This window comes from Coturnix japonica, chromosome 3, assembly GCF_054131305.1.
Source record: "Coturnix japonica strain WE chromosome 3, WE-NBRP24, whole genome shotgun sequence".
In the NCBI taxonomy this organism is placed as follows: domain Eukaryota; kingdom Metazoa; phylum Chordata; class Aves; order Galliformes; family Phasianidae; genus Coturnix; species Coturnix japonica.
The window spans coordinates 28,915,044-28,939,313 of NC_140665.1; the positions used below are offsets into that span (position 1 = coordinate 28,915,044).

A 24,270-nucleotide genomic window follows, 5' to 3' on the forward strand; every position below is an offset into this window, starting at 1 on the left:
ACTCTGAACTGCATTAAGTGTTTTCCATACTTCTTTTTCTCCTTAATTAGTCATTTTAAAATATTCTGGAAATTGTGACAGTATTTATTATATGAGATGGGGAAATATTGTTTGCCTTTTGGACGAATTTTCCTCCAAGGAGTAACAGGTGTCAAGTCTCCCAGCGACATTCTTGTTGACTAGAAGGCAATCAAGATATTTTTAAATAAGAGCTGCCTGGTAAAAGGGATAATTGAGAGTCTGTTGAAAATCCAAAATGAAACAAAACACACCATTGTTTCAATTAGGAGCCAAGTAAACATCTTACAGCTGCCTTTTTTTTTTTATAACTTAGATCATGTTACGGTTAAAACTCTGTAAAAAGCTGTTCTACTTGGATTTTAAAGAGTGTAGATCTGCTTCCTCTATGGTTATGTTTAAGATATGAATTTCTGATTCACTGAAGGATAACTCCACTACTTAACCCGTTGTTCTTAGCTCTCTCTTATAAACCACCATATGCAGAGAATTTACAAAGTACAAAAATGGATAGGAGGTTTTGTTGGAGGCAAGGATGTGCTCCATGTTTTTTATTACAAAACCAGCAACACTAAAAAATTTATGTCAAATTACAAGTATTCACTCTCAGCATCTTCATTAATGATTAGAATAGCATATTATGCAAATAACATTTTATTCTGTAAGATCATTCAGAGAAACATTCGGTCTGAAATAGCAGGAAATTTTATGACTGAGTTGAAAATTATGATATTTTTTCTCACTCCTTTTTTATTCTTTCTTCTGCTCTTTATTTTCATCTCCATCTTCTCACTGATCTCCTCATTCACTTTTCCTAATTCCTCCTGCCTTCATTTTTATCTCATTCTTCCATTCCTCTCAATTTCTATTTTCCTTCATCTTTTTCTCTCTACAATATCATTTACTTTTGAGCTTTCCCTTTCTAAGGGCTGTGCGATCTTTCACTCTATCTTTTCACTTCTTTCTGCATTGTTAACCTTCCAATCCCTGACATTCAGTGATTTTGTGATTATCAGTAGAGCATTTAGTACTAGGAACTGCTGCTCCCACTTCTCTCAAATGAGTCCCAGTCCGTGCCACTAGAAAGGTTGTGTCACCGTGGTTTGTCTCTTAAGTATATAAGGGTTGCTTAGGAACTGTATGAAACATCTCTCTGCAATCAAAGCACAGCATCCTTCAGACAACGGAAAACATTTAATGAGGCTAATAATAAATGAGGCTAATAATAACTGTCATGAATTCATCTTCTGTGATTTCTGCAAATGGAAAGCGCAGAGAGCTTCCAAACTGCTGGCTTGTGTCAGAGTTAATCTCTTATTTCAATAAACCCATATTTAAATAAAATGAGCTCAATTTCTTTCACTGCTTTACATCTTGTAACTGAAAAGCCATTAAACTTTCTTCATGTGAAGCAGCAGAATCTTGATCTGTACTAATGTCATTAAATGAGGAGAAATCAGTGGTTTTAATCACAAAATGACAGGAGCTAAGAAAAGTGTCAGTCTTTGTTTTCCCACATGAGTCTGACACAATCCACGGAGAATAATAGATGGTCTGCTTTAAAGCCATCATTCCTGGCAGTCAAAAATGATAACATGTATGGGCAAGAAAAGGCTTTTGGAGAAATAATCAGTTTGTCTGAGCTCCGGACTGTTAAGGGTTTTGCTTTGTGATAAGAGAGAAAGACAAAACAAAACAAAAGCCACTCATGTCCTCAGTACCACTAGGAATCCAGAGGTGCTTCAGAAAGCCATACAGATTGATTCATGCATTTTCAGTCCATAAAGTATGCTATTTTTAGGAGAGAAAAAAAAACAACACAGTCAGTTTGCAGTGGCCTCAGAATAAGGGATATATTTCTCTTAGAAATACACAATTTTTTTTATGCATAATGTGTCAGTGTGTTGTGTTTTTCATTCATTTCTGCTTGAAATCTCAAGCAACAGCAGTGCTTTTGTAAAAGTTTACTGCTACTGTGCATGCAGGGCATGGATTTTTTTCCTACTATGACCTCTAGTGGTACCAAGGCCATTTCTTTTAGTGGTGGGTTTTGTTCTTCACTTTCTACACTGAAGGATAGCAGTCACTGATGTTTCGCATTGTGGTTTGTTTTAAGAACTCTGATACTGACAGAAAAAAATTGTAAATTATGTTTCTTAAAAATGATGAGTTTTAACTATTGCTTATGTGAATATAAATATAGTAAAATAGGCTGAAAAGTCAGAAATCATTGCCTTTATGCCTTTTTAAAAAGATTTACTCTGACAATGATACATACATTCTTGAATTTGCTTTTTGTAATAATTTTAAGATGTAAAATTCTTTTAGGAAGTTTCACCAAATAATTTTTCAAGCAAATATTTATGATACTGATGAGCAAAGAATTTTGAACACATATATATGTCATTACATGGGAAATTTTAGGAAGATGAGATCTTTGTAGCTTCTTCTCATTGCAGTGCAGTTAAATCATTGCAGTTATTCCAGATTTTTTCCAGAGGAAAACAGCATAAAACAGCATAGTCTTTGGCCTCAGGTAACTGTGAAGTTACACACTGTAACACATTTAGTCTCTTAGTTTTATATGTGTTTCTTAGGCTTAGAATTAGTGTCATCCAAGGCTAAAACTCTGAACTCTTGCAGAGCTTTTGTATTTCTGTATGCACAGAATTCTTCTTTAAAGATTATTGCAGTCAGGAAAAAGAAACAGGATTTCAAAGCAGCAGTGAGACAAGGGGCAAAACTTCCCTTGCAGCAGTATCTGAGGACCGTTCTCAGGTGTGCTTTGGGTTTTTCCCTGTACTGTGCATGACTGAATTTTAAAACTCTAGGAGAGTATTATAATATGAAGACTCTTCTTAAACCTGTCTTTTCAGGCCTCAAGCTCAAACAGACCTCTCTTTCTCTGGATTTCTCTTCAGGTTTTTTAAAGGTATTCTGTAGTTTTTCTGTAGTTTTTTTGTTTTGTTTTGTTTTTTTGTTTTGGTTTTTTGTTTTCTTTTTTTTTTTTTTGTTTGTGTGTATTTCTGGCACCCTTTCTGGCAGATTTTACTAGAAACAGTGCTAAACTCTAAAAACATCTATGAGTTTCCTCTTCATTGTATCCTCAAGAATGAGAGCATTACATCTTCAAAGGAAATCTTTCAAGAATGTTATTCTGCACTGCCAGAGAAAAGTCTGAGATTATTTATGCTTTCCTATTAAGCTTCCCTTATGATCCACTCATCTTCAGCATATCAGATCTCAAAAAAGAGTGAAGCACATATTTGGATCAAGTTATATTTCTACTAGGAATATGAACTTGTAGTACACTAATTTAGTTCTCAGTTGTATTGACACAGGCTTTAGCAATTCCCAGTTGTTAGGGCAGCTTGCAGTCTTTGTAAACTTTCTTGCAATGTTTCTTTGACAACCCTAACAAGTTCAATGTGAATAGCATTATTACCTAGGTTGTTCTGAAAGTTATTCCTCCTATTCCATGAAAACTACAGCATACACAAAGAGCAAGAAATCAATTGGACAGAGCAAATTCTCAGCTACAAAACACTTTCTTAGCACAGTCACCACCATTAGTTCTGCATTTTCACCAGAGATGAACAAGAGCCTGCATGCTGTGCTTGTAAACATCTGTACCAGTGGAGGTGTCCCACTGTCAACACTGCTGAAACATACCATCTTCCACCTCACTGTGCTCACATCCACTATTTGGTCTCCATAAAAGTTCAGCAAGCAGTGATGAATGTCAGTGGGTGCCACTTTTTCCTCATGGAGAAGTTCAATTCCACAACTTTGTTTCAAACTTCCATGTCAGAAGCAACTGTGTCAGACTGCCCCTCTACTGTCATCTGTCACATAGCAATAAAATGTAATGAAATACTGGCAAGAAGTTTCAGCCTCAGCTGCCATACCACCAACATCCACCTCTGATGCTGCAGGCCAACACGATAAAGTAGGAGAAATTACTTTCAGAGCAGTCCCTTTATTTAGAAACATCCTCAAGTGAGTAGTATGAAAATAGAATCTGTTGATAGGTCTTAGTTCTCTATTTTGGTCTACTAAAATTAAAGTATTAGGAATAATATGATGTGATGATAGTAATGAATTAAGAGAAGTCCTCAGAGAGATTTGCAGGATTTCCCTGCTCAGAGTTTTTCAAGACATGATGGCAACCAATCTGATTTAGTTTTCACCTAACTTTGAGGAGGTAGCCTCCCTAAGTACCTCCCAGACAGAGTGATCTACTAATTCTAACATATAATTTGAAGCAGTAAGGTAAAGGAAAAGAAAATTTTATACACACAGTCTACTACTCTTAAGCCATTCTGCTTTGGCTCCAGTATAATTCAGTAGCTTGTCCCATTTGCATCTAAAAAAGATGGTAGAACATCTAGGAGTAACTTTCAGTTTTAGACACAAACTTCTTCCTTCTCATTCTACAAATCTGCACAAATATGTCCGTAGATGTGGGTATGCTGGTCAGCAGGCTAGTTCTCTAGTGATAAAACTTGAACTGTGAGAGCTCTTTGTCCATATAACAATCAAAAGTTCTTCAATCTAATGAACTGCAGACAATAAATGAAGCTCTTCTCACACCTGTATTTCCCTTGATTTTTTTTCAAGATTAACCTAAAATCTAGACTAGCAGTTTGCATCAGGTAAAGCACAAGATGAGTTAATGAGTAATAGCAGGTTTTATGTGGAATTTGATGTTTCAGAACAACCTGCAAATCTGGTGCAAAACTTCTATTTTTTATTTTGCTGTAATGATCAGAAGTAATTAATTCTCTACTTTGCCCAAAACTTTTCACATGGTAAGATCAAACAAAAATAATGATTTGGATCAAGCAGTTACTGTTAATTTCCCATTAATGTGCAGATGTTGAATATACTTTTCCAGTTAAGAGTCTAGTGGATGAATTGTGATCATTTCAGGTTGTTGGGATATCTCTTCTCATAGCAGGCAATTACTAGGACATAGTAATTGAACTTCATATCGTTTTCTTCACAGAACATAGTGAGGTTCTGTTTGAATGATGAGAGATCAGTAAATGTCTCCTTACTTCTTCTTGTACCTTCTTGAGTTGATAGCCTAACACCAAGAGCCTCTTTGTTTGGCTTCTGCAGCTGATGGAAAAAGTGTGGCACTTAGAGTGGGGTATGAAGGTGGCCGGCATAGACCGGTCCTGAAAATACATTCCAGTCCCCCAGACCACTCAAGTTGAGCATCATCACATTAGTGGTAGTATATTCCTAATGTCTCAGCTCCATGATAAGCAGTCACATTCAGAGGCATTTTCCATGCTTTTCTTTCAAGAACAGTGTAGCAAAACATAGCAAAGAGACATTGTTTTTTTTTCCATGAAAGCTCTTGAATGTTGCAGAAGTGAATGTTAATGAAGTCTCTAAACTGATGGATGATAAATCACACCACTTCTTAAGAGGCAGGGAAATATCAGGTACATATGTGTCTAATACTATGAACAAGGTAAGTGATACAACAAATAATCTAATGTAATCTATAGGCAAAATGACTTTAGTAATTATAAACGTAATCTGAGTTAGTAGGAGCTTCCTGAATATGATGCAGTGTATTACTCTTCTACCACATCAACTGTCAAGTATGAAACACGCTAAACTTTGAAGCTTCTGTTTTTTTAGTCACTGTAAAGTTCAGTTGTATATTTGGAAACCCACAGAGAACTTCTAGCCACAATAGTTTCATAAGAAACTTTCATGGCTTGAGTACAGCTGAGGAGAAGGCAACACCTTGTTTCATGTGCTGTGAGTATTTTAAGGAGCACAGATGTAGATGACTAGCTGCAAAGAAAAGAGTTAAGGAAATAGAAATGTGAATCTGTATTTAGCCAAAATAGCTCACACAGCGTGGAAAAAATATCTTCACTTTCCAAGTGCGTGTTGAAAGTCAGTTACTTTGAGTGAATATTCAGCCAGTGGGACAGTAAGCAGTACACCTAGAGTACCTAGAGAAGAACCATATTGATGGGCACAATTGCTAAACTCAGTGATTAGAGATTCAACAGAATACAAGTGCCTTCAACCCCCTACACATGCACATTTATATATATATATATAATATGAATATATATATATATATATATATATATATATATATATATGAAAAAAAGAACATGAAAATTCCTTGCAAGATGATCCTGAATAGCAGCTGAAGGGTAGCTCTTTTTTAAAAAGCCAAAACAACAAAGTATGATGCAGTTTGAAAGCACTAAAGACTGAGTTTGCCAAGAGCTGCAAAGCTGATAAATAAAGCAGTAAAAATTCAAACTGGATTCTGAAGTCGCTTCTAAATTTTGTTACTTCAAGTGACTATAAATTTAAGGAGATAAACACAAAACTATTCAGTGAAAAAATGAAAATCTTTCACTGCAAAAGTACAGCTGGAGGGCAGGGCACAATGTTATTTGAGGCACAAGGACAATAAATCCCTAGGAGTTTGACTTCCAGGATATACTCAAGTTGGGAAATATATGAGTGCCCCTGAGAGTATAAAGTTTAGGGTCACAGAGAGTTTTCTTGCAAAATCTTGTGACTGTAGACAAGAATCTGTCAGAGTGTTTCGAGTTGTTGCCTGCTTTCAGTAAACTGTTGTAATTACACTTGGTATCTCGTGCTGGAAATAGTGTTTTTTATCCCTGTTTTCCACAGTGCTTTGAAACAGTGAGGTTGTCAACAGGTGCTATAATTTCATTTTGGTACTGTGTGATCTGATCATGTGGAAAGTACTGAGAAATTGACTACTTCCTTTGCTCCAAAATTGGCCCTCTCTTTAAATTAAAAGCATTGTAATTTTAAATGCCTCTTATAATCTACAAAATGTGCAATGAATTGTCGTCTCACACAAGGTTCACCCCGATCTGAAACCTGAACTAACTGGTTTGACATTTCAGTACATTTTTTCTGTAGGGGAAGGAGATACATACAGTGAAAAATAAACTCTTTTGAGGAAGTAAAATACAAGGTAAAAATAAATTCTTAGATATCTTGGATTTGTAATCAAACATTGTGCTTTGTGTACCATACTAACTTTTCACAGAGTTGTCTCTCATGTTATTTTAGATATCCGAGCCTGCCTGCTGAAGAATGATACTGTTAGATGTCAGATACAGAGCACAGTCTGGGCCAGTAACCTCTGCCTTAGCTTCTTAGCTTGAGCTGTAGCTGAAATTGCAGGTGGAAGAGAGGACTACAATGTGTCAGCTGCAGGAGCCCAGGGGCTACAATGCTTTCTTCTTCTGGTGGGGTCTGCATCAGCTTGCAGTGTTCACTTCTCTTTCCATTTTGTATGTATACAAAAGTTTCTGCAGCTCACCTGACAGCTATATTTCTTGTTTTTATCACCAGCATATTCCTAGAGGGAATTCCTAACTGTTTTCAGGATCGAGAGTGCTGAGGCTTTGCATCACAGAGATACTCTGTGTGTTTATTAACATCTTTATTATTACTTCTGCAGATAATTTATAACAAAACAATCCCTTCTACAGTGTATAATCAGCAGCAAAACATTTTTCTTTGTGTTTTTATGTATGTGAGCAAATTCTGCCTGAGGCTGCCATTTGAGAGCTAGTACAAACATGTTTTTCCGAGTATTAGATATCCAAATGAATCAGGAAAGGAAAGCCACAATATTATGATCCTGCATCTCTTTGTAATGACAAGCAGAACTTGGTAATGTTTTCATGTAGAAAAGTTCTCCCTTCAGAAACAGCATTACCATTTTAAGTTGTTTCTGTTTTCTTTTTTTGTTGTATTATATAATTATATAATGCCACTTTTCTAGAATCTCCTCTGCCATGTTGTTTGCATGTCTTGACTTGCATACTCATTTCAACGCTCCAAGTAGCTTATTTTCAAGAGGGTACTCTCCCCACCACAAATGTCATCTCCCTGTCCTTTTGTAGTCTGCACACCTAATGAAGCCTTTAGATACATGAAATGAAAAGCGTGCATGGGCTTTGTCCATCTTGGCTGTCTATATTAATGTACTTGATCTAAGCACTCTAAAGAAATAAGACACTTTTCAGTTTCATTTGTACTAGGCTACAGGGTGCTACAACAAAAGATTAATGACTGTAGTTGGCGTGCTGACAGCCTGAAAAGAGTCACTGCTGCCCTCTTATTCCAGACGGATTCCATTCCACAGAGAAAGGCTGCACTCCTTGGGCCTAATGACAGGTTGATGTAGAATTTATTTTCTTGGCAGAAGTAGTGATTCGTATATAAACTTGCATGTACTATACAGCAAATCTTTTGTTTCTTTTCAGTTTTCTTCAGTTATAAAGGTTAAATGTGTTCAGTTGGGAATCTCAAACTGTTCTCATACATTCTAGAAACAGAAACTGTGGTAAGACTAATAGGTAGATATACATTTCTTTTCGCTGTGGAAATGAACTTATTTCATTCAACCCTTGATGGAAAGGCTGTTTTGCTGCTTCTCAGAAGAAGCATACCATGTATTTCATGCTAACTAACTCTGTTATAGGACAGGAAAATCCTGAGCTCCTTTCTTAGGTTAACTTGGGCTCTTGGAGAATTTTCATGGTTCTTCTCTCAAACATATTTCTCAAACATATTTTCACAACCTTTTTCGTACACATATAAACTGTCAGAACCTAATGCTGATCACAGTTAATTTCTATGTTAATATTTTAATCTTCTTTCAGTTACTTTGTTTCCAGGAACCAACACAGCTACTATTGGATCTTGTCTTTGTAGCCAGAATTTTCATTGAAAGCGTGTGGTGGTGGTTTATGAAATGAACTGGCAATAAATAAATAAATAAATAAATAAATAAATCATTTTAATTCATATTAAACAAATAGTCCATATAAACACAAATACTCCAGGAAATTCTAAAAAAATAATTCAAATCTCGGTAGTTATTGAATCTCTCTAATATTAGTTAAGGCCTAAATATAGAATTTGGAAAAAAAAAAAAATTCCAGAAGAGAAAAACCACTGTAGACCTCCATATTTTTATTTATTTTTTTTAATTCAGCTCTTAAAAACATCTTGTGTTCTAATTAAAAGTTGCTTCTTTAGAAATAAGATGGTCATCTCTTATATCTGGTCATTCCTCCTACAGCTGTTTCCAATCCTTCTGAAGTGCTGGATGCTCTTGATCCAGTAGAAGAGAAACTTCGAAGTCAAATTGAAGAAGAGAAAAAAAGGTAAAACTTCTGCCTCAAATCATGCTCCAGAGGATAAATGATATTGTATTACAGTTCTACACATGGTTAACCTCAGGGTTTTCTCTGACATTTTAAAAAATGTCAGCTCTGTGGTTTGCTGATAGGTTAAAAATTTGTATATAAGCTGTTGGTTTGTCTGTAAGATGCCACAGTAAGCAAATGGGGAAAATTGATGCTAGGGCCAATGGTCAAGAATAAATAAAAACTTAATATTCCCCTTGAGGATTACCATTAGAAATTTGTTCTTTGAATCCAAATGTTCCTTGGACCTTCTTTGTTGATTCATGAATGTCATGCCTTCCTTGACCTAGGGAAAACTTATAGGCTATGTAGGAGTGACTAGTTGTAAATAATATGTAGAATATGCGTTGGTTAACCAATCTTTCTATTTGTTGTATTGTAGCTTTAGCCAGGAATATTGAAGAAAATAAATGCAAGGATATCACATCTATGTAATTTGCTAGGCATTTGTATTATTATCTGTAGCCTATGACTGTTTTAAACAACAATAATTTCTGTCCACATATCAGCTTTCATTTGGAAGGGTAATTAATGCATATTTCAACATAATAAAACCTGTATTTAAATCAATATTGGCTACACTTGAATTTCACTATTATTTTAGTAAAAATTTAGTTTTCCAGGCTAGGCTTCTTGACTCTACTCTCTAGTAAAGATGCCGTCAAATGAAAGATCTCTTCTCACCACCACTCTGTCCATCCTCACCACTCCATCTCTGATTATTAAATATTCTTTTGATTTAAAATTTGTACCATTTCTAGGTAGAATTAAACTTTATTTGGAAATGTGTTGTAAAGTATTTACTACTCTTTCTTCTTCTCTTATTAGTTATGATACAATGTTCAATCGCTTGAAAGGGCTGAAGGTAGAGATTGAACACCTGCAGCTTCTCATGGAAAAAGCCAAGATGAAGCTGCAGAAAGAATTTGAAGTCTGGTGGACTGAAGAGGGAGCAAATCTACAGGTATGCAAGTACTGTGAATTTCTTCCATTTTTATGTAAATTTAAAGTCTTTGATAATTTCATTAAGACGTGATTAATTGACAGCATAGAAAGGAGTATGAAGGATGAGGTTTGGGTCCTGACTCACCACCGTTCATTCCAGTGTAAATCAGACAAAGCAAATGTGAATTATGCTTTATGAAGCTAATACAAATAAAGCAAAACCCTCGCTTTCTGCTTTATTTTCTGTTTTGACTTACTCCCACACAAAGTTAAGGAAAGCCAAGAACAATCCCAAAAATTCCAAAGTCTCTGATGGAACATAAAGTGAATAGAAGCAATTGGAAAAAAAATCTTACTGCTTGCTGAACTATGATTTCATCGCTTTTATGACGTGTATATTATAAAATAGCATTCAAAGCTGTGATGTGGACAAAACCCAACAAATGTAATTTGTTTTTTAGCAATGTTTCAAAGTCTCTTGTAGTCTTTCTGCTTTCTTAAGCTCCCTGAGGGTCACTGACTCTCACCATAGAGCATGTGTCCCCCCTGATCTCCAACTGAGTCCAACCACTACCATCCTTGCCTGTTTAAGAACTCACTGGAAACAGTGTTCTATTTTAAATATTTTTGTAAAAATGAGCTAAGGAGATGTCATTTTAAGCAAATTATGTGAAGTTCACAAGGCAGTGAGACAGCTATATGGTTTCACAAACACAGGGGATGGTACAAAAGGTCTGGAAAGGAAACAACTGAAATAGCAACATAGCTTTCTTATGATCTCCCCTTTTGACACTTTTTTTTTTTTTTTTTTAATGGCTTCCAAGCAGTGACATGGCATCTCGTAGCACAGCATGGCTGTGAAATGCATATCAGCCTAGTGGAAAAGACTGCTAAGTGCAGTCTGTACAAATCACTTATTATTAACTAGAAGATAAGCTTTAGTCTTTGGACAAAACTTGTTATAAAAGAGACAGAAGTTTTTAGTCAGTATTTTGTTTAATCCCTGTGAGAATAAATGTAAACCGTATTTTAAAGAAAACAGTCTAAAATAAATAAGGAATTTAGTATGAGGAGCTTACATATTGGTAAAACATCATGAAATTTGCTTAAATTCAAGTTATTGTTACAAAATCCTTTTCAAATTAAAATCCCCGACCTGTGGCAAAGATGATAGTGTTTTAGTTAACTTCCTCTCTAAAAATTTAGACTTTTAAAATCACTACAAGTAATATTCTTGAATCCACTGTAGCACATTTTTTCTGTCCCTTAACAGAAGAGGTCTCTCATGATTCACCAATAGAAAAACTGGGGGGGAAAAAAAAAAATAGAAAGGGATTGATCTTGGATCTTGACCTATCTATACATCTGAGCTCCTGAAGAAACTCAAATGGTGAATATGTACTGTTACAAATTTGAACCCTTTAACCTGAGCTTAAATATCCATGACTCAATCCTAAACACTTTTCTCATTGTTCAGAAGTGTTTGTCCAAGTGAAGAAAATACTGTGTGATTCAGATTGTTTTTCGAATGAGTCACTGACCTACCTCATTTTTGCTGAGACCTGTAGGCCAATATTAAGTGCTTTATAAAAAAAAATCCCATCCTACTACATAGTTTTGTTTTTCAATCTAGACCCAGCAAGAAAAGACAGAGTTGGTTAGCTCACCAAATACCACAATGGTTTACCCCCAGTTTATCAAATCTTCACAACATCCATTGGCTAGCAGGTAAATTGATCATTTTTCTCCTCCTTATTTAGCTGTAAGAAAATGTAAGATTTATTGAACTGTGGTACACCAGAAAGTTTTGCAAATATCACATTCAAAAACTGCATTTCTAGTTACAAGAAACTGACTGTGTAGAAAACAAATTCTTAAAATTCAGTTGTTTTGTAATCTCATTGAAGGTATCTTATTGTAAATCAGTTCTTATGACTTGCTTTTCTTGGTACCCTGGAAACCTATCACTAGGACTCTCATGACTGATAGCTAAGAAAAACAAGCCTGTTATCACTCAGTTTTACTATCCAAGCATATTGTATCTTCTTTGGAGTTAATTCAGGGGGCTGCAAATCAGAACAGATTTTAAAATGATTGCATGCATAGCCTAGATTTCCTGTTGAAAAAATGTCCTGGTGCTACACTCGTGCAGCATATTGTTCCACAATAATATTGTATGCGATATGGTAAAGCATTGATTCACCCTCCACATTGCAACAAAGTAATAATCTGAATTATTTCATTATTGTTCTCTTCTAATTTCAAAATATCTAATTCAGATTTGAAGTAACAGATATTTCATGTCCTTCAAGTAAGGTAGAGTGCAGGAAAATGTGTACCACCAGAACATGTAGGTTTCTGTATTCATTGTCAATAAATGCAGATGTTCTCTCTCCCTCCTCCTCGCTTTCTTCCCTACTTCTCATTATGTAGTTAATCTTTCTCTGATGAGTAGCTTGGTCTATGTTTTTATAACTGTAGTCAGCTTAAATGATATTTTCTGTTTTGCGGTAAATCGTAATATGTCCTATATGCCATTAAATACTAGATTTGCTCAAAAAAGTATAAAACATTCTACTTTTCAGTAGTAAACTCTTGTGTATGTACAGTAAATTGCTCACAGTGAGTGCAGAGAGAGAATAAAACACATAATCCCCATAATGGTGTCTGAGGAGGCATTTTCAGACAGACAAAAAACAGCACTAGTCTTCTCTACTTTGCTCCAGTTCTCATCCTGTGTTCTCTAAAGACTTAGGCACTGTTCACTTCGCAAATAGTTGGCATGATTTAAGACCTAATTTGAGATGTTCATTCCTGGATTTAGGCTAAATGTTACCAGTCCCACAGAAAAGCTGGTGGCACAGAATACAAAAGCATTTTCAGTCCAGCACCGTGCAAAGCCACCCACCTTAGCTCAAGCCATCCATGACTATTGTTTAAAATACTCTTTTTGACTTAGTACTGAACTAAGCTAAGGACCACTTGTGCAACTTCTCTGCCTCGTTGCTCATGTGAATTCTTCTCAGTAGTGTACAGTGATATCTTCTGCAGTTTAATCTAGAGCTAGAAATACCATAAGATACTACCCAAGAAGCTTTTCAATGCAACGCCTTCCACAATTAGTAGTTTCCCTTTCCTACATCCCTGCTCCTTCTCAGAAGCAAAACTACATAACTAGTTCTCTTATAATTTTCTTACATTTTTTTTTTTCCTTCAAATGCCTTTACAGCATATACCAGAGAACAGGTCTCAGAAGATGATATTTAGTATTTGGAATGGAACATGTGACGGTGTTTGATCACTATAAATTGCTGACCTTATTTTGGTGGTCTGTACTGCCCCATGGGGTCTCTCAGTAAAACTAGCATACTTTTTAATAATGTGGAGTTCTCTGCGTGTAAGTAATGGACATTTTGACCAAGATAACTTACTGATCCTTTCATAGGTATCACAGACCCAGAGCATTCACATTCTCAAACTTACACTATAGAACAAATCAGAAGTATATTGTTTTGTTTTCTCATATCTACTACATATCAGTATACTTTCAATGGTGATTTGAAGTTGACTGTTTTTTTTCCTCCACACAGTTTCAGAGAGCTGATCTTGTATCAACTGTTCAAACATACTAGTACATTTCCAGTGTGATGCATATAGAATTGGAAACACTATTTCTGCTTTTTGTGAGGCAGAGCTGCAGAATGAACATCCCACTGTGCATGAAATTTTACTTTTCCTCCTACCTGAGGCAATAACATTTTAAAGTAGAAGCTTCCAATTTCACAGTCTTAAAAAATATAAAACAGTAAAATCTTTATTCCCAAGGATTTATTTGACCCCCGTTGATGCAGGAACTTTGTGTTCCCGTGACTGTGAAGGATGAATCCAGTCTACAATTTCTCCTCTCTTTTACAAATGGCTCTTTGTTTCTAATTCAACTCAAAATCAGGAATCTCTTTCTGAAATGATTTTGTTATGTCCACCTAGCAGAACAGTTAAACTTGAACTTGCCTGTTCAAGTTACTTCACAGAACTGCAGAATCACAGTATGGCCTAGGTTGGAAGGGACCTCAAGGATCATGAATCTCCAACCCTCCTGCCACAGGCAGGGCCACCAACCTCCACATTTAATAGTAGACCAGGCTGCCCCCATCCAACCTACTTCTCTCGCTGAAAGATTAATTTCACTGATGTTGAATTGTTCTTTTATTTCCACTGAATCAAACAAACGTTGGATGCTTACTGAAATCTAAAAATTGTAGATTTTTTCCTTTTTTCAGAAGGAATCCATTACTTTGCTGTTTACTTATTTCTTTCCTAACCTCTTAATGGATCTCATTTGTCCTGTTCCAGAAAGCATCATGTTCAGTATCAGACCCTAAGCTTCTTTGAAATCTGTCACTTTAGTTTCCTTACATTTCCAGATAACTCTTCACATTCTATGAAGACTTCTAGCATCAGTTGTCTTAGTATTGATAGTCTTGGATTACAAAATGTATTCCCTATGCTATGGCTATGTGAAACAAAGGAAACATTTACATTTTTTGCAATGTTTTCTGTCTTGATTGTTTCTCATTGCTGCCAATTTTCTGCAGCATTACATGATGATAAAATATAATCTGAGAATAACATGTCTGATTAATGATATTTCAAAGCTTTGCAAATGTTTGTAACAATTTAACTTGAACAATTTATCTAGGAATTTGCTAGTGAAGCCAAATTTATTTTGCAACTAAACACAAAAATGTTCAGATTTTAAGCAGCTTGAATCTTTCTGAATATATTTTGCCTGTGTTTAAATAGAACATCTGTTCCTTCTACTTTTAAGGTTCCAGTATCTGGAGAACTGAAGCAGATTTGTTTTTAACAATGTAGAGGTTGCATGCCTTTGGATGTTACATACATTCTCCACTTTTTTTTTCAGTGCCACACTTGCAAATCAAGCATTCATGCAACAGTGCTTATCATTCTTCCAGTTTCTCCACTTCAAGGGCTAGATGGAGCTATCAGCTCTTGGGTTTTCAAAGCAAGGGAAACACTGCAAAAACAGTGTGTACATCTCTCAAGCTGCTGCCCCAAGCCTGACCCAGACATATGCTTCACAACAGACAACTCAAAAAGAAAAAGCAAGTCACCCACTGGGTAAAAACTCCTGCTACTAAGTTTAAGAAAGTACTGAGAAATCTGAAGTAGATGGGCTATGCCAAGACCTTCAGGCTTAACACATAGAGTGGGGGATCATTGCCCTCATCCCCCACCACATCATAATAGCTTTCCATCAAGTGTGAAGCAGTATTAGCAAAATTTCCCCTTTTCTCATCACTAGAAAATCACCTAAAACTCAGGTTAAACAGAAGGATCCTGGCTTCTGGGAACAGAAGAGAGATATAGACACCCTAAATGTTAAAGAATCTGAGAAAACTCACCACTGCACAAGAAAATTACATTCATTTATCCCTTTTTGATGCAACAGATCTTACAATACCATGGAAAAATAACCATAGCTTTAAGACAAAGGATGCAGGTTATCTCTATACAGACCATCCCTCTAATTGAGAAATGTTAATGATTTCTGAGATATGTAAATAAGACTTAGAGTTCTACCAACATGAAAGTCTCACTTGTTTGATTAGTACTCTGTTAACCACTTTCATGAAAGTAACACCTCCAGTCATTACAAAGCTCCTTTAACTTGCAAACAAGCATGTCTGGCTGTAATGTCTTGCAGACAGAGTAGTTTAAGGCCCTGTTTTATTACTGGACGCAGTCATAATTTCCTGTTTTGGGGTTTCACCTCACTCAATCTAAGTTGGTTTGTTTTAAATATCACCTTCTTGAGGTTCTCAGTTCTCCCAGATCACTTTAAAACCAGTTTTTGTCTATTGCCCCAGATCCTGGAGACCAATTGAAAATGAGATCCTTTGAAGTCAATTCCTTGTCACACCTATAGTGTCTGTTATTTGGAAGCAAGATAGTACTGCATGCCTGTTTGTTTCGTTTTTATATTGGCCTGAATCAATGTCCCTTTTTAAAAGTGGACTTCAACAATTTTGGAAAGTAATTTTCATTGAAATACAGTGAGAAGCATGATTTCAAATATGAAAATTATATCAGCTGATATAATGAAATATAATGATATAATGAAACTTATATCAGCTGACTCACAGTATTTATAAATGTACACAACCTGATTGTGGCAAGTAAAAAGCAAAAAAACCTTATGGCAATGACAAACAATCCAATTAAGTCACAGTACCTTACATTCATTGCAGGTTAAGAAGACAATCGTGAATGTCTGTTATGATTCAGTTGATGCATTTTGATTTATTAAACCACAATTATATGTGTTGGATAGCGTGGTATCCTGGGGCACAGTTGAAGAGTTGTTCTAGAAAATGGAATTGAAGCCCCTAGATCACTTCATTTTTAATAACTGCCAAATCAATGGCTTTTTTAATATATATATATAATACCGAAACAGAACTTCAATCTAGAGCTCCCAAATGCTGTTAAACCAAGTAGTAGGTAGTATCATCACACATCCTTTATTGTTCTTGCAGTACATATCCATAATAAAATATGGAGTATTATTAACGTCGGGGGAACAATATCATTTTCAAAGAATGAACCTGGAACAGTATAATACACTGACATTTTAGTGAAAATTTTCTTTCCTTTTTCAAGTTCTCTGTCAGAAATATCACATCGTCTTCCCGCAGTGAAGTATTGCAGAGCAGGAAAAGCAAGAACTTGCCCATTCTGCCATCTAGTGGAAAAATCTTATAACTGAGTAATTCCATCTTTCGACTTCGATCTAGAATGACACTAGATACAGCAGCGTACACAAAAACCTAGAGAGAGGGGGGAGTTGTCCTAAGACATCCCCCGGCAGAAATCTGCTTTCTTCATTGTAGGACTCCTTGCTAATTATATCTGTAGACGCAGGAATGCACAACAGCGATTCTCCATATATTTGGCTCTCATCAAGTCACATTCAAAGGACTTCAGTGAGTTTTATTCAATCTCCAACTATTTTCAGTAATAATTTTGCCTGGCCAAAGAAATAATGAAAAATTTGCTAAAACCTCACTTGGGTAATTATCAGTTTGGGAACTACATATATCTCTACAGACTGTTCATGAGGCTTATCAAAGCACTTTGCAAGCCCTACTCAGAAGGCAAATCCTAAAAGCATGATCTTCCTTATGCATTCCTGAGTAGCCACATTCTCTACATAAAGCTCATCATCACATGACTTCAAGTGAAAACAGTCTTTCTTCCCATAAACAACAAGTGCTTTATATGTATGTATGTATGTATATATATATATATATATATATATATATATATATATATATATATATAACTTATTTTTAATAACTTCTTTGTACTTATTTAGCATGTACTAACATTCTCTCTACAAGGATTATATTCTTGCCTTCATTTCTTCTCCCATTCCAGCTTTTCAGAGACCACAAGAGCCAATTCCAATGAAGATCCATCTGGGAGAAACAATTCAATCATTTTTAATAACCCAAGTACAAAAATAAGGTAAGAAGCCTACATAGGCAAAAAGGAGAGGAAAATACAAGCCAGCAGTATAACACCTAGGTAACCCTCTATTGCTGTCTTTATAAACAGTTTCTTTAAAATGAAAGAGAGAAAGAGAGAAAAAGAGGGGAAGGGAAGAATAGCAGATTTTACTCAAAATTCCTCAACAACATCACAAGCTTTGCACAAGTACTTGCATTATCACTAGGAAGGAGGTGGTTTCCTTTTGGCCTCAGGCTTTCTTCCACATGCACTCATGATTCCTCATGACTGCTGCTTCTGAAAGAGAAAGGGACTCTAAAACTATAATTTGAAATAATTTGAAAGAAAGAGATCTGAGTGTGTAACTATCACAGACTGCAAGTTCTGGGTAGAGATTTTTTATTGTTTATGTTTATTGTGATTTTGTCCTCATGACACTGATGTAAAATTTCATACAAGGTTTTTTGTGATGACTTGAAATACTTTTGAGTTTCCCTCCTACAAGTTATTAGAGTAAAATAAAAACAGCAGCAGTCTGAGTTTGTCAGGCTTAGCAAATGTTATATGCCATGTTCTTGTGAAAATTATCCTAGCAGGTTAGCAGCAACTACTATTTTGTGTTGTGTTTTTGGATGGCTTTTCATTTTTTCCATATGTTTCCATTTCCCCGTCCTTTTCTCCCACTGAAACATCATGCCAAGGTAGTCTACACCCAGTGGTTGTGCTCAGTACTTCTGGCTATTAAGAGCTTTAGGAAAATATAGTTAAGCTACTGTTTTTCAAGCTGCAGAAGTACAAACAAACTGCAAGCTTTTCCTTTCATCTTCCAAAATAAAACTTATCTAGAACAGCAAATCTATATATATTGTGTGTTTTTTAAATTATTTTTTATATTATTGCTAATCACGTGAAGATCAAGAAAAATAAACTTTTGATGGTATCTTGAGTTATCCTTGTAAGTTGCAGACGAAATATTTTATTGAGTTTGTATAGCAATTTCTTTCTTTTTTTCCTCCCATTTTTATTCATTAATTTTGCAAGAGGGGACTTATTAGTATTATTCCAAAGACAAGGATGTCAGGTTTGTTTTATTGTAGGCACAATTACTTTCTACTGCAGCAGATGGTAAAAAACGTCAGAAATAACAGTAATGACAAAGGTAGAAAATAATTTTTCTCCATTACCACATGTGCTTTCATATTGTAATTTTTATCACTCTATTTCTGATTTTTACATTAATGCTTAATCTTTTCATAAGACTAATGACACAGAGACAATCCTTAGCTGATTAGAATAACTTTCCTATACTACTACATCATTATATACCACCAGTGTGTCTACCTAAAAGCAGACGTAAATTAAGGACTTAACTGTGCAGAAATGATATCTCCATCTGGACAGGAGACTCACCAGCACAAAGTAGTTGCCTCTGTCAGCAGATATCCTGAATATCATGTGACTGTTTACTTCTGTGTTCAAATGAAAACTTAATTCCCTTACAGTAGGCAAAAATGCCAATGATCTGTTTAAATAAAGAGCTGTGGTTTTTTGTTTGTATGTTTGTTTCCAAAAGCAAAGAAGTACATGGCATAGTCATATCCATAATTTCTTTAAAAAGTCACCATACAAAGCTTTTCCACTTGTCTGTAAACCTTTGATTGATCTGTAAAATACTTTTAACCTTTTGTGAAAGCTTTTATAACTATTTCACCTGTAATTCCACTAAACTAAAACGCTACTATTAACTGTTCTTAGGAGTCTCCATTAAGACATCCTCAGCTTATTTCTACTCTGAACAGTGCAATTTCTAACAATTGCATTTGAAGGAGAGTAGAGATAAAGCAATAGAATAATTACTTTATTCATTTGGTCCACAAATATGCTTTCTCATTTCAGGACTTCACCAAGTTCAAGTACATCTATTCCTCTAACTGGAGACAGCCAGACTGATGCTGACATCCTAGCTTTCATTAAAGCAAGACAGAACATTCTGCAAAAGAAAGGTAAATCCTAAAATAATTGAATGAATAAATAAATAGCTAAACTTACAGTGATACAAGGACACAAGTGAGAACTGATTCGAGCAAACACTTGAGATTGTGCAAATGATGACATTTCAGCCTACCTCATCAATTAAACTGGCTGCTGCATCTAATAGAGTATGCCTTTAGCAGGCATTTTATTATATCAAGGGCTAATAAAATGTTCTATGGGTATTTGTCAACAAATCAGTTACTGAGAGCAATCATAGGTAGGCAATAAAGTTAGTTCATTCTACCAGGTAGATAAGTAAATTTGGCAGGAAGCAGAAAGCACTAAACACAAAACAGTGGCACTGCGAAGTCACTCAGGAGTAATTTGTCATGATAAAGAAAAACAATCTGCAAGGTTTTTTCCTTCTTTATTTTCTTCTTTCTTTTTTCTTTTTTAATAATAGTTTTTAGTGGCAGCTAGCAATTAGACAGAAAAATGAAAGCAGTAATGGTTACTGAAGCAATAACTTTCCATCAGCACTCAAGCGCTGATGACAGCATTATTCAGCAAGCCATCAGCACCTGGCAGATGGTGTTACCACTGTCACAAAGTGGGGTTTTGTTATCATGCTGCTTATCAGAAAACTGTCAGGTAAACACACAGTGGCTGAAAAAAAAACCAGTCCTTTTACATTCATCCAAAGCAAACACTCAGCACACTCTGGCTTTGGGTTCCATTTTGTCTTTATTTAGAAAAGCTGTTGTCAAGTTTCTTCTGCAAATGAAATTAAGTTGAATTTATAGGCTGCTCACTATAAGGAGGTTAGAGATAATTTACTTACAGCAAACATTTCATGCCTTTAGAGCGTCCAGATCTGATCAGTTTTGTGTACAGTAATCTATCAAGCACATCTTGTTCTGTGATCATCTGTTTCCAAGTCATACCATATCAGGAACATCTTTCTCAAATGCCTTTTCCATCCTATATGCTTTTCAGCCACAGTCAATTACCTGCCATCATACATCAGTTTCAGAAGGGACGAGGCATTATCAACTTTGCCAGGCTTAAAGTTATGAAAAGTACACTTGCAAACAGTCAGAACTTTTACAATCCTGTTGAAGTTCAGTTAGACAAGATGGGCTGCAGGCATCACCATCAACGGCCCAAAATGACTGACAATGAACAGAGAAACATTTGCATAGTGCTTATTCTGATCATTCTGTCAACACAGGACTGATTTGCACAAGCAGAAATTAGTAAAGAGGCTAGATAACTATGGCCTACATATTGAAAACATGTGGGACTTGATGTGGTATAGATAGGAGACAGCTCAGCAATAAGCTGTGAAAAGGATTTGGAGTTAACCTGGCAGATGAAAGAAAGCTTCACTTCCTTGGTTGCTTGCAAGTGGAGGGAAAATCTCCAAGATCTGAAGGATGCAACCTCTGCTAGCAGGAAGCTTTGATGAAAAGAAGTTTGTTCTGGTTTATCATGATAAAGAGACCGGGACTGTTAAAGAAATACTTTGCCCTTCAGCACAATAGTGGTACGTGAGGACATTTATGAGATGCTTTTCTAAATGGCATAAAATGGGCTGAGGCAGAACTTCCACTGCTCCAATCTGTGATAGTAAAGTGTGTTTTCATTTTCAAGTACAACATGGCACAAGAAATGCTCACCACTTTCTTCTCTAATCTTGCATGAAATTCAAGGTACTGAAGGTTTCACATGAACTGTATTTCATCACAAGACTTCTCACTTCAGGGCAAGCAAGTTTCTGAGCTTGTCTCAGTGCATAGTTGCCTCAGCTATTTTTTCTATCCACCACTTCACTCTTCTTTTATTTGTTTCTAAACTTAAAGAGAAGAACAGTAACTGCTGTAGCACTGTGCATTATTGGCTATAAGGATTTTCAGTAAAAATTACCTCCAAAGCAAATGAGAACTGGAAGGAAGTTTTATAAAGAATAGCTTATAAAGATCAAGTACAGCTAAGTAGAAAGGGTAGAAGAAGAAGAGTGAATAGCTCAGGGATAGAAAAATAAAAAGAAAGAAAAGGTATTATCAATTTCACAAAGAACTTTTTATCAATAAATGTCAAACTTCAACTAGATGAAACAGAGAGAAGTGACTGCCAAAGCCATTAAGTTGAGTCAGAGCTTCCTGGGTAAGCTGTGTACCAATTTCCAGTCCAGTGCTTTTTTGTCTCCCTTCCCCAACTCTCTTCAACTGAGAAGCTCAATAAGCATTTCTGCATTAATGTGCAAGTGTATGCACTCCTGGCGTGATTATTACATATAATGTGCCATGCAGGAAACAATGAGAAAATGCAAAATCTGGTAGGTCTAAAAAACCTCAACATATTTTCAAACTGTCTCAAAGTCTTTCAAGCTGTTGTATCAGTATCTTAGAAGCAAACTGAGGGCTCAACTTTGCATTAGCTGGGAAAAAAAGAAATGAAATAAAAGAGTATAAATGTGTGCCAAAGTCAATAGAATGGAAAAATAAATATCATAAACAGAAAGCAGAGGAATGCTTGTTATCTTCAGTGACAGTAACATGGGTGAAATAGTGTGAGAGATCTCAGAGAAGATTTGCTCAGTTTTTGTAGGTTGTTAATGTTTGTTTTCTAAGCAGAGATGAGTTAAAGCAGATATATCCACCGGGTATTGCTGAGATTGTCAAAGCCCTGTAGCAGCTAAGTTGAAAATCTTTTGCAAAGTACTCTGCACTTTTGTTGCCTTCTTCAGTCTTAAGGAAAATAAATGAAAATACAGAAAATTAATTCTTTTTCATTTTGGAAGTTTTAAAGTAACTTATTTTTCCTCTATTTTATGTATGTGAAACTATTTTTTAAACTGATGAGATATTCTAAAACACAGCCTGGTAAATTTTTAATCTCCTTTCAGGCCTGGGAAACAAATGAAGTTCTTGTGGCAGTCCTCTATTTCCTTTTAGAAACTGTTGAAGACCTTTCTTCGTTACCTTCCTCTTCTGAGAATAAACAGCCACTTTGGATGTTCAGATTTAAGTACAATGATAGAAAAGTGACTTCTATTTGACAGCAAAAATCCATTTCTTCAGGGGATTATATTTGAATATTTCAGTTTCAGCAGCTTGCATTAAAACTAAGCAAATCTTACACAAATAATCATGATTTTGCCAAATATATTTGCTCACTCGGAATTTATTGTTGTTTTTCTAGATGTTAAATTTATTACTGTACTAATGTTCTTCTACATCTCTAATCTGGGGAATACATATTACTAACGATTGAATGTTGTTATTTTTTCCTCCTTTGGTAGGTATATACTGGAAACTTGCAAAGAAATCAGATGAAATTGGCTAGTTTTATTTGCATGGATTTGAATAAGGTGTTAAAATTACATCTATTTTGCATTTAGAGATGTCTGAGAAAAAAATTCTGGGTTAAAAAATATTACAAAAATAATTTGAGATCTTTTGCTGATTTTAATTGTACCCAATACCTAATAGTTTTAATCCCTGATTATTAAAATGTGGATATTGTATGGTAATATGAAAATTAATTTTTATTGGAAATAACTTCTACAGTTCAAAATTTCCAGAATTATTTCATTTGAAACACATCATCAGCCATCTCACTGTGCTCACATCCACTGTTTGATGTCCAGAAATGTTCAGCAAGGATTAGTGAATGTCAGTGGGTGCCATTTTTTCCACATGGAGGAATTCGGTGACACACCTTTGCTTCATACGCACTTTCACGTCAGATGCCATTGTGTCAGACTGTCCCTCTGCTGCCACCTGTCAACAACATGGAATGGAATATTGGTGGGAAGGCTCAACCTCTGCTGCCATATCGCCAGCATCCGCCTCTAATATCATGACCAGAAATTCAAATCCTGAATAATAAGGAAGGATATCTGTATTCAGGACATTTTAATGGGAAGGGAACTTTATAGAATTGCAGTCCTCGCCACATGGCTCTCTCATTGTGCATATAGGTGTATGTGTTTTCTTTCAGAAGCAGTCTGGCATGGATGAATGTAGCTTTCAGGGTCTTCCGACAAAAAATATGCTAGCCCAGCTAATTTTCAGAGCCTGACAATCATTAAAGCTCCTATGAGTGAGCATCTGGTACTTTTTTAGCTAATGACTAACTTGAGCCCCTTCTCCCCTTTCACATGTGGGTAAAAAAAGGGAAATGCAGAGACTGAAAGCAGCAGGCATGAGTGGTTCCTTTCCTAACTCCATGGACTAAGGGATGTTCAAATGTGGAATCATCTTACAAAGAGCTCAGGACTACCGGGAAAGGCAGTGAAGGGGCTGGTCTTTTTAGGGTAAAAAAGGAGAAACTGTTTTGTGACCAGGCTGAATCCAGAATGTTTATGAGTTTCATCACCCTACTTTCACTGGTACCAGCAATGTTTGTGTGGTACAGACGGCTGCTATTAAATGTTCCATTTATTCAGCTCTATAGTGTTCTTAGTCCTGGAGATTCTGTTGTAACTAGAGACCTTATAATGCTTTCTTGTACAGATGTCTATTGTTTAGAGTAAGGCTTTACTTGT

The 24,270-nt window shown here is 35.7% G+C and overlaps 1 protein-coding gene across 3 annotated transcripts in view; it reads left to right on the forward strand.

Annotated features, from left to right (window-relative positions):
- The window catches only part of KIF6 (kinesin family member 6), a 121,419-nt gene extending 98,166 nt beyond the window's left edge, over positions 1-23,253 (forward strand). For 2 of the 3 annotated variants that reach the window (XM_032443231.2, XM_032443233.2), the window contains 6 exons: positions 9,140-9,224; positions 10,095-10,230; positions 11,845-11,939; positions 17,673-17,762; positions 19,641-19,747; positions 22,627-23,253. In XM_032443231.2, coding sequence (XP_032299122.2) covers positions 9,140-9,224; positions 10,095-10,230; positions 11,845-11,939; positions 17,673-17,762; positions 19,641-19,747; positions 22,627-22,643 — 530 coding nt within the window. In that variant the 3' untranslated portion in view covers positions 22,644-23,253. Of the gene's footprint in view, positions 1-9,139; positions 9,225-10,094; positions 10,231-11,844; positions 11,940-17,672; positions 17,763-19,640; positions 19,748-22,626 lie in introns of those variants that run through there. The other variant, XR_014944664.1, reaches the window with a different exon arrangement.
- The last annotated feature ends 1,017 nt before the right edge of the window (positions 23,254-24,270 follow it).